The 18,189-nt window shown below is 51.5% G+C and overlaps 1 protein-coding gene across 1 annotated transcript in view; it reads left to right on the top strand.

Annotated features, from left to right (window-relative positions):
* The window catches only part of Tpst2 (tyrosylprotein sulfotransferase 2), a 40,106-nt gene extending 30,824 nt beyond the window's left edge, over positions 1-9,282 (top strand). The window contains exons 3-7 of the mRNA XM_032886673.1: positions 1,242-2,153; positions 3,352-3,550; positions 5,565-5,615; positions 7,396-7,444; positions 8,825-9,282. Of these exons, the coding sequence (XP_032742564.1) occupies positions 1,273-2,153; positions 3,352-3,550; positions 5,565-5,615; positions 7,396-7,437 (1,173 nt within the window). The 5' untranslated portion in view covers positions 1,242-1,272 and the 3' untranslated portion in view covers positions 7,438-7,444; positions 8,825-9,282. The remainder of the gene's footprint in view (positions 1-1,241; positions 2,154-3,351; positions 3,551-5,564; positions 5,616-7,395; positions 7,445-8,824) is intronic.
* Positions 9,283-18,189: the final 8,907 nt, after the last annotated feature.

Here is an 18,189-nt window from a genome sequence, read left to right as displayed (position 1 = left end):
ATTCCCTCCTCTGTGCTACATCTTGGTTGTTCAGACACTCATTCCATCGCTATTAACTGAACAATAGTGAGCAAGCTCATGCAGGGAGCTGAGAACACAGTCCCCTGTCCGTGCTGCAGGGATCAGGCCTGTGGGCTACTCCTATGTGCATACCTGCTTGCTTGCTTGCTTTTTCTAATACAGGATCTCCTGTTTTTCAGGCTGGTCTCAAACTCCTGATCCTTTTGCCTTCACCTCCCACATAGCAGATGTCACAACCATTAGCCACCATGCCTGGTTTATGTGGTCCTGGTGGGGAGGGGGTCAAACCTAGGGCTTTGTGCTTGCTGGGCAGGCACAGTGCACCCACTGAGCTACATCCCCAGCTGTGAGCACCTGCACTTACATTCCAGGCCATGGTTACCTGATATGGCTGGTAGGAAATTAAACCAAGCTTGGGTTGGAGGGGCCACAGCCAAGACTAAGGCAGTGACAATTTATTGAAAGCTATCCAACTTTGTGTACCCCATCAGAAACAGAATATAGTGGAAATTTGCCAGGATCAATACAGCTGTAGTTGCTGGGATACAATGATGTAAACTGTACAGGGCACATAAGATTAATGTCCGAGACCAATAATCATGTCAGAGAAACTCAGAATGGCCTGAACGCTGCCCAGCCTGAGGGAGTGCGTCGACCTCTCAGGACCTAGAAGGCACATTGTGCCCCAGGAGCCTTGGACTCGAACCTGAGAAACCTGTGACACGTGCCTCTCCAGACAGCTAGGTCAGGCATACTCCACGGTTCCCTGCACCCAATCCTTACTTACTTACTTTCTTTCTTTCTTTCTTTCTTTCTTTCTTTCTTTATTTATTTATTTATTTATTTATTTATTTATTTATTTATTTATTTATTTATTTATTTCACGCTGGCTTGAACTTGGACTCCCCCTGCCTCGGCTTCCCAACTAGCTTGTATATAGGCCTGTGACTGTGTTTCTAACATTTCAATAACGACCACCATCACTGCCCTCTGTTATCACATAGCCCACTTAATCACTGATACAGAACCCCTCCTCACTGGAGCCCCACAGCCATGGTGATCAGAGTCTTGCTGTCTACCTGAGGTTCTGAGGCCACCATGTTCCCCTGGGGGAAGGGGGAATAGTACCAAGTAGGCACCTACTTGACACTGAGCTCACCTTGTCCCAGCATCCTGTTTGTTTTGCGATGGGCCTGCTAACACAGTCCTTCTCTCCACAGATGTATACCAGGTGGGCCTGCTGACCCGTCCATGAGGCGGGCCCCCTGGCTGGGCCTGCGACCCTGGCTGGGCATGCGCCTGTCGGTGCGTAAGGTGCTGCTGGCCGCGGGCTGTGCTCTGGCCCTGGTGCTCGCTGTGCAGCTTGGGCAGCAAGTACTGGAGTGCCGGGCGGTGCTCGGGGGCGTGCGGAGCCCACGGAGGATGCGACCGGAGCAGGAGGAACTGGTGATGCTCGGCGCCGACCATGTGGAGTACCGCTACGGCAAGACCATGCCGCTCATCTTTGTGGGCGGCGTGCCACGCAGTGGCACCACCCTCATGCGCGCCATGTTGGACGCGCACCCTGAGGTGCGCTGTGGGGAGGAGACGCGCATCATCCCTCGCGTGCTGGCCATGCGGCAGGCCTGGACCAAGTCAGGCCGCGAGAAGCTGCGACTGGATGAGGCAGGTGTGACGGATGAGGTGCTGGACGCGGCCATGCAGGCCTTCATCCTGGAGGTGATCGCCAAGCACGGCGAGCCGGCACGCGTGCTATGTAACAAGGACCCCTTCACACTCAAGTCGTCCGTCTACCTGGCACGCCTGTTCCCCAACTCCAAATTCCTGCTAATGGTGCGTGATGGCCGGGCGTCCGTACACTCCATGATCACACGCAAGGTCACCATCGCGGGCTTTGACCTCAGCAGCTACCGAGACTGCCTCACCAAGTGGAACAAGGCCATCGAGGTGATGTACGCACAGTGCATGGAGGTGGGCAGGGACAAGTGCCTGCCTGTGTACTATGAGCAGTTGGTGCTGCATCCCCGGCGCTCACTCAAACGCATCCTGGACTTCCTGGGCATCGCCTGGAGTGACACAGTCCTGCACCACGAGGACCTCATTGGCAAGCCTGGGGGCGTCTCCTTGTCCAAGTGAGTGGGGCCCCACAGCTCCTCCCAGGCCCCAGGCAGCAGGTCAAGTCTGCCCTTCCTGAGCTGTGCTACCTTAGGCAAGTGTCTGTGCCTCTCTGAGCTTCAGCATCCTTCTGTGTGATGGGGAAAGAGTTGGGAATTGGGTCTCTGGTCCCCTATAGCCGTCTTGTGCTGTTGAAAAGTGCAGACAGTACATGGAAATTTCCCACTGCAGACAGAAGGCCAGGCACCCACAGGAAGCGGACGTTCTTGGGACCTTCAGGCTCAACACTAGTATTTGATATTTTCTTTTCTCAAGACTGAGCTGCCCATGCTAGTCGTAGATGTGACGAGTTATTTTTAAGGAAGCACAGGCAGGGCTGGCAGTATGGCTCAGCAAGTAAAGGGAATTTGCTATGCAAGCCCAGAAGCTGAGTTTGGTACCCAGAACCTACATAAAAGCAGAAAAAGAGAAGCCATGCCACAGGGTTGACCTCTGACCTGTACACCTGCACCATGGACATGTCTGGCCCTTACACATCACACACACACACACACACACACACCTGCACCATGGACATGTCTGGCCCTTACACATCACACACACACACACACACACACACACACAAATAAATAAGTAAACACATTGAAAAATAAATCATGAATAAAAGAGGAGCTGGGGCTCAGTGGCTATAATGTGCTCGCCACTCGCCATGCAAGCATGACAGCTGAGTTCTGCATCTCTGGCACCCATGTAAAAGCTACACGTGGCTGTCTCGTGAACCTAAAGGGGCGGAAGGCAGATCCTGGAGGGTCACTGGCCAGCCTGACTGGGCACAGTGAAGTTAGGGAGAGACTGCCAAAAAGCAGTGAAGCGATGGAGGGCATCCACACCTGGAGTCTGTACAAATACTCATGAATAGACATGTACACATGTACATGTGCACACATGTGTACACATGCAGGAACACACACAGCACGTGTACATGCGTGTATACACGTGAAGGGAGCTAGACAGCATCACTAGAGCACATGGCTCCTGAGCACAGCTCTGCTTTTTCCTATGTGCAGCTTCCATGAGGCATGGCATCCTGGCTGCACTCTGACAGCTGATGGGGAAGGGATGCCCAGGGACCAGTGATGCCCAGGCCTCTTGCTGCCCCATGGCCTCTGAGCAGGGAGCACTCCCCAGCCTGACAAGTCTGCCCTCTCTCCCCAGGATTGAGCGGTCCACGGACCAGGTCATCAAACCCGTGAACCTGGAAGCTCTCTCCAAGTGGACTGGCCACATCCCCAGAGACGTGGTGAGGGACATGGCCCAGATTGCCCCCATGCTGGCCCGGCTTGGCTATGATCCGTACGCGAATCCACCCAACTATGGGAACCCCGACCCCATTGTCATCAACAACACACACCGGGTGAGTGTGTGCACACAGGAGTGTGAGCATAGGCTTTGGCCCAGTGGGGGCTCCAGTCTCTGGGCTCCTGCACCTTACGTGTTCTGCCTGACAGAAATAATGGACAGATGCAGGTTTTCTACTTTGATTTGGGCCAAAAGGGAGCTCAAGGCCCACAGGTGTCCTCTTTCCCTATTCCTCTCAAAGCAGATTCATTTGTGTCTCGGGTCTCACTTCACTGCCTTTCCTGTCTCCCTGGCTACTCATGTTCTTGTGTAGTCCTGTTCACCCTTCCCGTCTGTCTCCCTGGCTCTGTGTGTGTGTGTGTGTGTGTGTGTGTGTCCCTTCAAGTCTTGAGAGCAAACATACAAAGAATGGACACACTATTATTGTCCCCTAAGTTATCATGTTGATTTCTCAGAGTGGGAGCTGTTGAAATCACTGTTCCGTGTGGTTAAGACAGCTCAGGGAAGTAAGTGGCTTTGACACAGGCATTTTGTAAGAGCAGCTCACTGGCTCATGGTCGAATCTGCTTGGCGTCACCCAGCACTGTAAGCGGTTTGAGTAGTTGACTTATGTCAGTTAAAATTAAAAGGCCAGGTGTGCTCTGGTGTGCTCTGGTGTGCTCTGGTGTGCTCTGGTGTGCTGTGGTGGTGGAGGAGTCCGTAACCCAGCATGTACGAGGCCCTGGGTTCCATCCCAAGTAACAGTAGTCTAGACCTAAAAGCAGAGCCCTCACAGAAACACAATAACAGAAATGGAGTGCACACTGAGGTTCCTATCTGTGTGTGTGTGTGTGTGTGTGTGTGTGTGTGTGAGAGAGAGAGAGAGAGAGAGAGAGAGAGAGAGAGAGACAGTTGTGTGTGTGTTCCACAGGGACAAGTCTAAAGCTCCTAGGAAAGTCAGGTTCTGTTGTATAGAACAGGAATTCTAGTGAATGCTGCTATGAGATCAATCAGATCAATTGTTTCCACCTTTTTTATTTGAAATGAAACATTGCCCCATTTTCTCCCAAAGAGCCAGAAACATTTCCTCCTTAGGTCTCTGGTCTTGGCAAGGGCCTTGTCTTGATCTCCATAGCGTTGCAACTCCCTGTTGCAAAGGAACACCGGTGAGGAAATGCCATGTGGGAGACAGTGGGCAGGCATGGGTGCTTTGGGCAGTCTGTCTCCCCATGGGCCCTGGACCTCGGTAGCTCTGTGATGACATTGTTCCCATGTGGTTGGTTACTGTGGCTGCAAGCCACAGGTAGCTGTGACACAGGAGCTAGGCCACAGTCAGGGCGCTGTCCACACCCTTAAGGCTTACCCTCTGCCTGAGTACTTTCTCTTCTCTGTTGGAGCTGGCTGGTTTTCCTTGTCCTTTGGGTCTCAGCCCTTATGTGGATGCAGCAACCCAGGGTCACTGCCAACCACACCCCTCTGCCTCACCGCCTTCCTGGCACCTCCCATGCCTGTGCTGGTTTATGTGTACTGTTACCTGCAAATCATCGGTGCCCCTGTTGGGAAAAGATGCTGCAGGGGAACAAGAACTCAAGTCACCTGATTAACACTGTCCCATGTATGGAGAGTAAGAGGCACTCAGTAAATGTTGCTGAAGGAAGATGGGTAGATGGACTGATGGATGGATGGATGGGTGGGTGGATGGATGCAGGTGGATGGGTGGATGGGTGGATGGACGGATGGGTATGTGAATGGGTGGGTAGATGGATGGACAACGGACGGATAGGCAGGCAGGTGGATGGATGGGTGGGTGGGTGGATGGGAGTGGATGGATGGATGTATAGGTGGGCAGGTGGATGGATGGATGGACGGACGGACGGATGGGTGGTAGGTAGATGGACAGACTGATGGATTTGTGATGGATAGATGGAATAATGGGTAGATGGGTAGGTCACTAGGACACATAGATGAAAGGAGGGTGTGGGTGAGAAGTGTGTGCCTGACAGTTGGGTGGAGGGACAGATAAGTCAGTGATGACCTGGATTTCACTCTCTGCCATTTTCTCCCACAGTGACACTTATGTTCTCTCCTAGGTCTTGAAAGGAGACTATAAAACGCCAGCCAATCTGAAAGGATATTTTCAGGTTAGAAATTCTGAGTGGGTTTCCCTGGCTGGGCCACAGCTCAGAGTTGGTTCATAGCTACTCCACGTTGCCATGGATGGATGGATGGATGGATGGATGGATGGATGGATGGATGGATGGATGGATGGATGGGTGGATAGATGGATGGATGGGTGGGTAGGTAGGTGGAATGGGAGGTGGGTGGGTGGATGGATGGATAGATGGATGAGCAAGCAGGGCAATGGATGACACGTCCCCTGTCATAAGCCTAGGTAGGACTGGGTCAGGGGTGTCTCTAAGTGACTCACCTAGCCACTGTCAATCCTAGCAGTCCTTTTCTTGAGCTCTCCTGCCCCTTGTCCTCAGGCTGGAAGGTGGCTCTGGAGTCTGAGGACTTTATGCTTCTAAATTAAACACCATCCACTTAAAATGACAGTTGCCATGCACATCCCCCGACATGCTTCTTCTGTATCAGGAAATGAGAGCTGCGGGGTCACAGAGTGTGTGTTTCCCTCCGCCTCCCACAGCCGGGCCACCATCCTGAGGTGTCCCTGAGGGCCACCATCCTGAGATGTCACTGAGGGCACCATCCTGAGGTGTCCCTGAGGGCCACCATCCTGAGATGTCCCTGAGGGCCACCATCCTGAGATGTCACTGAGGGCACCATCCTAGGTGTCCCTGAGGGCCACCATCCTGGGGTATCCCTGAGGGCCACCATCCTGGGGTGTCCCTGAGGGCCACCATCCTGGGGTGTCCCTGAGGGCCACCATCCTGGGGTGTCCCTGAGGGCCACCATCCTGGGGTGTCCCTGAGGGCCACCATCCTGGGGTGTCCCTGAGGGCCATGGTGCAATGTCAGGGGCAGTGGAGCCCTCACCGCTGGCAGCACAGGCTACTCCTTGGGGGCTGAGCTGCTGTCCTTCAGGTGGCGGGACGATCCTGAGACAGTCAGCTTGCAAGCCTGTTTGGTTTTTGCGTGCAGATGCTGCGCCTTTGTACCTATGGCTACATGTCCAAGGAAGCCAGATGCAAACTTCAGGCATCTTCCTTGATCTCCACACATGGACCCTTTCCACCTTGTATTGTGAGAGTCTCTCAGTGAATCTGGGGTTCACCAATTGGGCTGCACCAGCTGGCCACTGAACCTCAGGCATCCTCCTGCCTCCGCCTTCCCAGCTGTTTGCCCCCTTGTCTAGGTGGTGCTGGGATCTGAACTCAGGCTAGCATGCCAAGCACACCCGCTGAGTCGCTTCCCCAGCCTGTGTTTCATTCATTTTAGAAAAATGGACTAGCCCACGAGGTCGCCACTTTAATGGCCAGGTTATCCCTGTCTGAGTTCAGGGACAGCTGCTTTTTGCTGTTGCCCTCTTTGGCCCACCCGTACACATTTTGTGCTGATTGTGCTTCCGTGGCCTGCTGACAGGATTTCCCTGTCTGCTGGGTGAGGTGCTGGCCCTTTTGGGCTTACTGAGTGCCTAGCCAAACCGTATCAGATGCTTTCTTCCCACGAGTTCTAGATGTCCTATGTGGGGACCAAAAACCAAAACAAACACCAAACACCAAACGTGTTCTCTTAGATCACAGCTTTAAGGACTGGGTTGGCACTGGGGGTGGAGGCCTGGGGCTGTGGAACAGATGGCTACAAACAAAATATGGCCCTGTCACCTAGGAGATCCTACGGATACAGCTACAGTCATCTGTCTTAAGCACAGTGTGTCCTCGTGTGCCTCCTAGAAGGGAAAAGCAAACCCCCTCACCCACCACTTGAGCTTGAAGTCTTCCATCTTCCTGTCTCCCTGCAGGTGAACCAGAACAGTACCTCCCCACACCTGGGAAGTTCGTGATTTCCAGGTGAGCCTTCTCACTGCACCACTGAGGCTGCCAGCCCTGGCTGAAGTGCCCGTCTTTTAAGCCTTCTCTCGGATATGTCTACTAAGGTGGACAGCCCCATCCCCATCCCCATCTCGTTTCCATGGTGACTGGCTAGGGACCTATTTATAGAATGGAGGCTTACTCTGGGCTCTGGATTGGGGGTCGGGGAGGGGGTTAGTAGGGATCAATGCTAGACCAAAGCAAAAGGAGGCTTCTCATGCTGGGAAGGACATGGAGGACCATGGAGATAGAGATCCTAAGGCACACCTATCATGCTCGCCCGTGTTAACAGCCTCAGCCTTGGCTCAGGGCATACAGTTGTTCTCACAGTACTCATCCTTGGGCTCCTCCAAGAGTGCATGAGGTGTTGGGCCAGAGGCACATAGGTGACAAGACACAGCTCCACCCCTACAGAGAGCCCACGGCCTTCTGTGTCACACAGCAGGAGGCTGGCTTCCTCCAGATCTGTTTGCAGCCTTGGCTCTGTCAGAATGACTTTAAGTGCCTATTTCACTAAGAGGTAGGGGAAGGGATTTTGAGCTGGGATGTGCAGTCTCTTGACTATCAGGACTCCCTCAGTGGCTCTGCTGATGGCTTCATTCCAGAGAAAAGGACATGGAAGAGAACCCCACCCCCTGACCGCTGCTTCCTTCACCTCCTGCTCCTGTTAGGATCCTCAGTCAGCCTACAGCCAGTGCTAACCTGATTGGCTGTTTAAATGAGATGCGACATATAGGGTTCAGTAGCCGGCCTGGCGTGGATTGGCTTGGAATGGTTGTATCAATGCCTCTTTTCTCTGAAACTCATCATTTTTTGGAGGGTTGGGGCTGTTGAAGCTAAGGCTTCACGCACATTCAGGCAACAGATGTACCAAGGAGCTGTCTTCCTGCCCTCTTACTTTGAGATGGGACCTCACTTATGCCCAGTGTGGCCTTCAACTCACTCTGTAGCCTCAACAGCCCTCAGAGAATATAGCTGAGGCCAGATTAAAATGTAGGCGAGAACCCAAGAGCCGGTTTTAAATATAGATTCTCCCAGGCCATCTGGATTGTGTGTGTGTGTGTGTGTGTGTGTGTGTGTACTGAGCACTCCTAGGAACAGAGACCTCTGTGGGCACCTGCACCTACATGTGCACAGACACACTATAAACAAACTAGGTCCCGTGTTGTCATGCACATCTTTAATCCCATCACTCAGGAGGCAGGGTGGGCTGTATCTCTGTGAGTTCTAGGCCAGCCCGGTCTATATATGAAGTTCTAGTACAGCCAGTGTTATGCAGCGAGACCTGTCTCAAAAATAAACGAGCAGAAACGCTGTGTTTCAGCATCGCCCGCACTGACACCACCTCCCCCTTCTCAGTCTCCACAGGGCTCAGATGCCTGAGTCCTCGACCTGCACACGGAAGCTGGACTAACCCAAGCACATGGCTCTCGGTCATGCCAGGATGGAGCAGTCATACATCTCGGCAGAAGCTAGCTCAGAACCTCTGTTCCGGGCAACACCGAGGAGGGAGAGACTACTTCGGTTTCAGAGACTTGGGGATTTTCTATTTTTTTTTTTCTCCTTGAGAACTTTTTTTAAAAGAATTGAATTTGCTATCTTCCCTAATGGACAGGCTCCTTGGTGACCTCATCTCCTGGGACAAGACCTGTGACCCGTGCCTCTCCTTGACTGGACGCTGAACTCAAAGGATCTATTTAAGAGTTTAATATATGGGCTCTCCTCTCTTTAGTCCTACTCAGTTTCACAGAGAAAAGAAATTAATTATTTGAATAAAGTAGACAGGCTGCTGTCTGTGCCTTACTTCACACAGTGAATAGATTTGTTCTCTTCCCTCACAAGCGGGAACTGGTGACACGGGAGAACATGCCAATGCTGCCACAGGCACTGCTGGCTCCCGTCACCCCCACAGTAAAAGAAAAAGCAAGACTCACAGGCAGAGTCCAGAAGGGTCGATGTTGGGGGTATAGTTTGTGTGCACGTGGGTTATTCTCTCCACAAGGATGAATGACAACAGGGACAGAGCGCTCAGCTCAGCTGTTACACCTGGGTTTCGTTGGAGATGAAGCAAGCAGACATGATACACACCTACCAGCCCCTCCGCAGGGTGTGGCCCGAGGCTCCCTCCACCCTCCCGAGGGTGTGGCCTGGGGCTCCCTCCACCCTCCCGAGGGTGTGGCCCGAGGGTGTGGCTCCCTCCACCCTCCCGAGGGTGTGGCCCGAGGCTCCCTCCACCCTCCCGAGGGTGTGGCCTGGGGCTCCCTCCACCCTCCCGAGGGTGTGGCCTGGGGCTCCCTCCACCCTCCCGAGGGTGTGGCCTGGGGCTCCCTCCACCCTCCCGAGGGTGTGGCCCTCCCTCCACCCTCCCGAGGGTGTGGCCTGGGGCTCCTCCACCCTCCCGAGGGTGTGGCCCGAGGCTCCCTCCACCCTCCCGAGGGTGTGGCCTGGGGCTCCTCCACCCTCCCGAGGGTGTGGCCTGGGCTCCCTCCACCCTCCTGAGGGTGTGGCCCGAGGCTCCCTCCACCTCCCGAGGGTGTGGCCTGAGGCTCCTCCACCCTCCCGAGGGTGTGGCCTGGGGCTCCCTCCACCCTCCCGAGGTGTGGCCTGAGGCTCCCTCCACCCCTCCCGGGGTGTGGCCTGAGGCTCCCTCCACCCTCCCGAGGGTGTGGCCTGGGGCCCTTTCTTATTTGTTTTTTTTTTTTTTTTTTGAAGACCTTCTAGATACTTCTTTCGGGGAGAATGTACTAGTACCTTAGAGATGATCTCTTTCGAGCCGCCAAAGACCCATTTTATTTTAGCCTTGGGCCTGCCGATTTCGCTGTACATCGTGGTCCCTAGACGCTCTGTAACCAGCGGGGCCAAGAACAACTTCATAAGGGCTGAGAAGCACCCACACCTGGCCTGACTTAATGGGAGCAGCTGTGAGGCTTAGGAAGGCCATGGCTTGCAGCATCCTGGGATTATGGATTTTGGAGGCAGGCTGACTTTTGCGTTGCTCCCACACCTGACAAGCAAGGACAGATTTACCTTGGCCCATAGTTTCCATCATGGCAGGATGCATGTGGACAGATTTCTGGTCACAGTGGGATGTGATGCTGAGAAGGGAGTCCCAGGGCCAAGGGGTCGTCCCTTTCCCTTCCTCTTGAGTCTGACCCCCAGCTGTGGGATGCTGATGCCCACATACATATGTGTAGGGGTCGGAAAACAACCTGTGGGAGTCCATTCTGTCCCACCCCATGTAGGTCTGAGGACTGAACTCAGGACATCAGATTTGGTAGTAAGCACCTTTGCCTATGGCTTCTGTGATTTTTTCTGGTCGTTCAGCAACGTCCTCAGTTTGCTGGGCATGCTTCCTTCCACGTGACCCCCATCCTGCTGGTATCAGGCATTCCTGGTCTCCGTGCATACACATCCATGGAGCCTACCCCCTGTGTCTCTGCTGGGCACTTACAGGATCAGCAAAGTGTGGCTAATAATACCGGAGAAAATTGTTGATGGCTTGGTCTGCTTCTGGTCAGTTGAGCCAGGCATGGTGCACCGTAGTGAGCTGGAAGCCCAGGCTACAATGTGACACCCTGTCTTGAAGTTCTTTAAATCTTTTTTTAATATTTAATTCTGTGTATGTGTTTGTGGGCTCAGGCACGTGTGGGATACACACTATCACATAAGGCTTTACATGGGTGCAGAGGCCCCAAACTCATGTCCTTCATATGAGAATCTAGCAATGGTTTCCGGTGTCCTACTGTGTCAGGCATTGTAAGTCATGGAGAGGAGCTTCAAAGTACACAGGCAGCAGTGAGTTTGATCCTTGGGATCCATGTAAAGCTGGAAGAAGAGGGCCAAGCCCACCCTGCTATCCTCTGATCTCCACACACAGAAGAGATGGGCCTAATGGAGATTCCTCCTCAAGGTGTACATCCAAGCGGCTGATGTCCAGCCACAGAAGGAATCACGGCTGTGACTGTACACCTGCCCATGGACCCAAAAGACTGGTTACGGAGTTTTTGTCAACTGCTACTGGTCTGCCTATGCCATCAGCTCCTCCAAAAAGCTTAATAATTTCCATTTTAAAACGCTGGTGAGAGGGTCTGTGGGTAAGAATCCTTCCTGGGGGAGGTGTGAACAATGTCCTTAGATCCTGACAAACCAAGATCCCACTGCAGTTCCTGGGAACGGAAATGGAAATGTAAGAAGACCTTACAGAGCTTGGGTGGGGGGCTGCTGGCAGTAGTGTAAGTGCCTCAGAGCAGACACAGTGGGAAGTCCTCACAGGTAGGATAGTAGCTTCCTTTAGTCTTTCCTGCCCTTATCCGGCCCCTCCTTGGGACCCCAGACCAAGTACAGGTAGTTCAAAATTTCAGACAATTGCTTGGGAGTGGCTCAGAGACTTCTCACTCTGAGGGAACGTCGATCGATGGTCAACAAGCCCGGGGTATGGTGATCATTGGTGAGCAGACACAGCTGGTCTCTTGCAGATAGCTACACTTAGGCTTGGAGAACAGCACCTCACAATAGACACTTTGCCACAAAACACAGTGATGTTCATCCCAGGAACCTACATGGTAGAAAAGGAGAACCAACTCCTTCAAGCTGACTTTTGACATCTACATGAGTACTGTGGCATACACTGGTCCCCCCCCCCGCCCACACACACACAAACAAAACATATAACACACAATACAAACCCATCTGTTTTAGTTAGGGCTTTACTGTTGTAAACAGACACTATGACCAAGGCAGCTCTTATAAGGACATTTAGTTGGGGCTGGCTTATAGGTTCAGAGGTTCAGTCCATTATCATCAAAGGCAGGAGCAGGGCAGCATCCAGGCAGGCCTGGTGCTGGAGGAGCAGAGAGTTCTACATCTTCATCTGAAGGCTGCTAGGGGAAGACTGGCTTCTAGGCAGCTAGGATGAGGGTCTTAAAATCCACACCCACAGTGACACACCTACCCAACAAGGCCACACCTTCTCCAACAAGGCCACACCTCCTCCAACAGGGCCACACCTCCTCCAAGACCACACCCACTACAACAGGGCACACCTCCTCCAACAAGGCCACACCTCCTCCAACAAGGCCACACCTCCTCCAACAGGGCCACGCCTCCTCCAATAAGGCCACACTTCCTCCAAGGCCACACCCACTCCAACAAGATCACAACTTCTAATAGTGCCACTCCCTGGGATGAGCATATACAAACCATCACACCTTCTTCCACCTGGGGTCAATGGCTCATATCTTCAATCCTAGCACTCAGGAGACAGAGGCAGGGGATCTCTGTGAATTGATGCCAACCTTGTGTATATAGCAAGCTATAAGCCAGCCAGGGGACAACAACAAAAACCCCTTCTTACATGTATCCAAAGAGGAGCCTCTGCCTCCAAGGACGGACACTGTTACTTGCATTCACAGGAGGCTCTCGGCTAGGCAGCAGAAAACACTCAGACATTCCCGTCCTTCTGCTGAGCTGCATGCCGAGAGAGCTCAAGCTACCATTGTGGCACCTTCGGTTTTGAGAGTTACTGAGTCAAGCTCCGTGACACTTCAGGCAGACACTGACAGTCCTATCTTCTAGAGGTTTCCTCATTCCTAGCCAGAGTGCCCAGAGGCTTCCTGAACTTCCAGTTAGGTGTTCATAGCCGAGCTTCCTTATTACACGGCAGTCTAAGATAACCAGGCTGCCCACTGTCCAGGCATCCCTGAACAGATGTTTCAGAAGTGACTGGTAATCTTTCGACATGAGCCTGCAGTCTTCTGCTTCAGTTTGTGTGCAATGCTCTCTCCGTGAAGAAGTCACTTATAGAAGAGCACACAGACAGACTTGGGATATCCCCCCTCAGGCATGCTCATTGTCAGAAACGCTGGTGTAGGCAGACCCCCCAGGTTGTTCTTCTGGCACCGCCCACTAATTTGCTGAGCTAGGCTCTCTCAGTGGCCTGGAACTGGCCATGGAGACTAGCCCGGCTGGCGAGCAAGCCTCGGGTTCAGCTCTCTGCCTACAGCTCACTCTGTAGACCAGGCTGGCCTGTAACTCAAAGATCTCCCTGCCTCTGTCTCGCAATAGCTGGGACTAAAGGTGTACGCCCCTACACCTGGCTTAGCTCCTCAGGCTTTGAGGCAAGCGTTACCCATCAAGCTGCGTTCCCAGCACACCTGTGTGCTTTAAGTTTTCCCCTAATATTTTTATAGTTAATTCATGGCCGTTTGGCCCACCGGTATGTCTGCCTGACCACGCCCATGCCTGGTGCTCAGGGAGACAGAATTGGGCATCGGAACTGCCTCTGGAACTGGAGCTACAGACAGTTGTAAGCCATTATATGCGTGCTGGGAACCGAACCCAGGTCCTCTGAGAGAGAGACAAGTGCTTCTACCTGCTGAGCCATGAATCCAGCCCCTCCCCCATGCCCTGCGCGCCTCTGAGAGGCGTTCAGTCGGCTTTGCAGATCTCACCAAGCAGCCCAGCTCTCTCTGTCGCACAGGGCCTCCCGAGAGACTAAAGCTGAAACCCTGCGCGAAGCATTTAAAGGGAAACCAGGTTTGCTGATCTCAGCCCATCTGGGTTTCCAACCCCGCCAAGTTCAGTACATCGCGTCTATTTTCGTAACAGGCTTCAGAATAAGAACGGGACATGTGCCGTGGCAGAATGTCACCGTCCTAAGAAAGAGTACATGTGCTAGACTTTAAAAATATCAGCTTTAAAATTGCCACCTAAGGATTGTTTCTATGGTACCAGCCTATTTAAAGTTGTAACAGAGCCCGGCTCCCCACACCCCACACGATCTTTTGAGTGGATGCAGAAACTGCACGGGGAGCGGTCAGGAGCACCGGCGGTGGGGCGGCAATGGAGGCGCTCTCTGTTACCTAAGAGAAGAGTGGATACTGAAGCTCATCTGCTTGCATTCCAACTTGCTGCGTGTTGATGCCCTCTTTCACGGCCTTCGGGGGTGGAGGTGGGGGTGGGCCTGGAGGAATGGGGGGGGATGAAGGTGGAGGTGGGGGTGGAGGAATGGGGGATAGGACAGGATGAAAATGAGTGTCCTAGGGCCCTGCCATACTCCTGATGGCCTTGTCGTTTAGGAACCCCATCTGAGATGGCTACAAATGTGACTACTTCACTAGGAATCTAGGCATGGGCTTGAATGTCCCCAAGTCCCAAGGCTAGCATTTGAATGGAGAAGATTTTGGTTGGGGGTTGATTGGAGACAGGGTTTTAGGCAACAGGCTATGTAGCCTTGGTTGTCCTAGAACTCACTCTGTAGACCAGGCTAGCCTTGAACTTAGAGATCCACCTGCCTTTGCCTGCAGAGTACTGGGATTGAAGGCATGCACCGCCACCATCCAGCCTTGAACTGAGAAATCTTGATGAAAAAGGACATAGCATCAACCTATGAGTTTGGGGGGCTTTCCAAAGTTGTTGGCTTAAGTTCCAGGGTCTCATATCCATTCTACCTCATGTCACTTCTCAGAAAGAGACAGAGAGAGAGAGAGAGAGAGAGAGAGAGAGAGAGAGAGAGAGACAAACAGAGAGAAGAGAGAGAAACAGAGAGACAGAGACAGAGAGACAGAGACAGAGAGACAGAGAAAGAGAGAGAGAGAGAGAACTAGCTGTGATGGCTATGGCTTTTCTCGGTTGTCATCTTAACTATATCTAGAATGAACTACAATCCAGAAATGGGGGTCACACCTGTTATCCCCATCTTGAGGCAAACAAGCCTTTGATCTGGATCTTGAGGCTGGAAGACACACACTTTTGATCCAGATCTTGAGGTGGGGGGGCACAGTTCTTAATCGGGATCAACACACACCTTTGATCTGGGCCATACATTCTGCTGGAGGTCTAAATAAGGACAATGGAAGAAAGAAGTATTCATTCTTCTTTGTCTGCGTGCATTCACTTTGCCAGCACATCCATTGGAGCCCACTTCCTCAGGATTCCAGCTCATATTGCAGACATAGCAGAGCAGCTGAGACACCCAGCCTTGTGGTACTGAGCAGCTACTGGACTTTCCATTCACAGCTGGACCACAGTCTGTAAGTCCTTCTAATAAATTCCATGTCATATATATATATATATATATATATATATATATATATATATATATATATATATATTACCCTTGGGACTTGGGGATAGCTAGGCTCATGTCTGTGAAATCTCCCCACCCTCAGAAAGGTATAAAGACAGACCTCTGTTTCTGCCATGTGGGTTCTGAGTCCTCTATAGGAAGCCCCCCCCTCCTGTCTACCTCTGGTGCTGGGACCCTGAACTCTCCTCAGAGCCTCTACCATGGTACTCTCTGTCTGCCTGTGGTGTTAATAGCTTTTCTAATGAACTCGTCACTAACCAGCGATCTGCTTCGGTGTTCCTCTTAATGCTTCCTGCAAACCCTTCTTCATCCATGTTGCCTAGTATACTGTTTGGGTCCAGCTTCTAGGAACTCAGTTCAGTTTAAAAGGACTAGTGAATGAATGAATGAGTGAATGAATGAATTTATCAGCCAATTCTAGATGTCCTAGTTGTGTTTGTTGTTAACTTGACCCAGTCATCTGAAAGGAAAGATTTGATGAATTATCCAGATCAGACTGGCCTGTGGGCATATGTATTCATAATGGTCTTGATAGTTGCTGTTGGGATCTGAAAAATTCCAAACAACCCAAGTAGTCACAAGAATCCAGAAAAGCAAGGTCTTCTTTAATCAGGGAGCAAAAGCTGACCCATCGGGGACAACTCAGACTCGGGAGCTGGCTGTGTTTTCAGACACCCATCTTAGTAAATAGTATACCCAGACCGCTACTGATCAATCAGGGCCACAGAACAGACTCCAGGAGCTGAACTGCAACCCCACGCCAGAACATTACGGAGTTTAAAAGTCCAAAATCCACAAACATCTGTGCCAAGTTACAGTCAGAACCATTTGTTCTCTTGTGGTTAGGAACAATCATTATGCTTTGGGGTAAGAAAAAAGAATGAGGAAATTATCTAGCCCGGTGGAAAGCTCCCCTAGAGCCTGGGAACCTGAACTTCAGTTCACCTGATGATCAAAATGAAGTCAGAAAACAAAATGGCAGCACTTAGGATGAGACTCATTTGTTTGATCCTAGCATGACTTGATGCAGGAGGACCCCCGCCTGCTGTGAATGTCACCATGGCAAATGGTTCTGGGATGTATAAACACGAGCTTATGAATGAGCCAGAACATCCAGCGAGGAGATTCCTCCATGGTTCCTGTCTAGATTTCCCTCAACGACAGACTCATTAAAGAACAGAATCTGCCTCTAGGGCAGTGGCTCTCCACTTTCCTAAGGCGGTGACCCCCAGCCATAAAATTATTTTTATCGCTACTTCATAACTGTAATTTTGTTACTGCTAGGAATCGTAATGTAATATATATATATATACACATACATATATTTATACACATACATATATTTATACACATACATATATATATATGTGTATATATATATATATATATATATATATATACACATACATATATTTTTGGAGATAGAGGCTTGCCAAGGGGTCATGACCTGGGCTGAAAACCGAAGCTTTAAGTGGAGCTGTGCCTTCGTCTCCTCCCTAAAGGGTTAACCCAGTGGGGGTCAAATCAAAGGAGGATTGAGGGGGATCTGCTCAAAGATGCTCATCTTAAACTAATGTATATCCCAGAGCATCCACCCAGGTTCTGCTGGGTCTTTCAGAGTTCTGACTCAGAAGGGTATAACTATTCTTTTTTGTTTTCTTCTCTCTCCACCACCACCCTCCACCCCCAAAGGTCCCAGTTTTTAGCCCTGGATGTCCTGGAATTCTAGGCCAGGTGTTACTGAGGTCCAACCATCTCTGCCTTCCCCAGTGCTGGGATTAAAGATGTGTCTCACCCGATTTCTTTTCCTTTCCTGTCTTTTCCATTTGGATTCTGGTCACAGCTTAAGCTCGAGAAGGGTTTTTTGTTTTGTTTTGTTTTGTTTCTTTTTTTGTTTCATTTCACCAAAGCTTACCTAAAGTCCAGTATTTCACAGCCCCTCCCCCCATCTTGTGACACTCTGGTAGTATATGTCAAGCCCCAAAATACCAGACATTTTTGAGACTTGCCCATCATAAGCTTCCTCTTTGTGGGGACCACAAAGTGTCAGTCACATCAGATTGACGTTGAGCTCCCACCAAGGGGGTGAGTCACTGACAGCGCCTGCGTCAGAATGGAACTGAAGTACCCTTGTAGCTTGGGTGTGCTTGCCTGCTACCTTGGGGTCACTGCCTTGCTGGCTTACTTTCACTTTGTTCACACGCAGGAATATTCTTTCCCAACACCAACACAAGTATGCTTTGAATTTCCCTGTACTGGGAATCCTTGCTCATTCACTGAAGGGCCCCTCCCTGCTCATGGCTGACCTCCAGGCTGGCCCTCTCACACCACCACACCTTTTCCCTTCTCCATTCTCCTCTGAGCAGTTGTGAGTTACAGCTTGCCTGCTCCCCTCCCCGGACCCCCTGATCCCCCCAACACACCTCATTTGTATCAGTTCTTAGATGCTTCCATTCATGGGATCATAAGCCCCAAAAAGGGACCCTGATGCCACAGTATCACATTGGCTCTGATGGACTTCCCAAGAGCCTCACTAACATATCTTCCTGAATGTTTTAGTTAGGTTTTATTGCTGTAAAGACCACAGCAATTTGGGAAGGAAAGAATGTATTTGCTTTACAGAATTCAGTGCAAGGCA

This window comes from Rattus rattus, chromosome 16, assembly GCF_011064425.1.
Source record: "Rattus rattus isolate New Zealand chromosome 16, Rrattus_CSIRO_v1, whole genome shotgun sequence".
NCBI lineage: Eukaryota > Metazoa > Chordata > Mammalia > Rodentia > Muridae > Rattus > Rattus rattus.
Note: the sequence above shows the minus strand (reverse complement) of the source record. Positions and strands in the feature narration are given on the sequence as shown.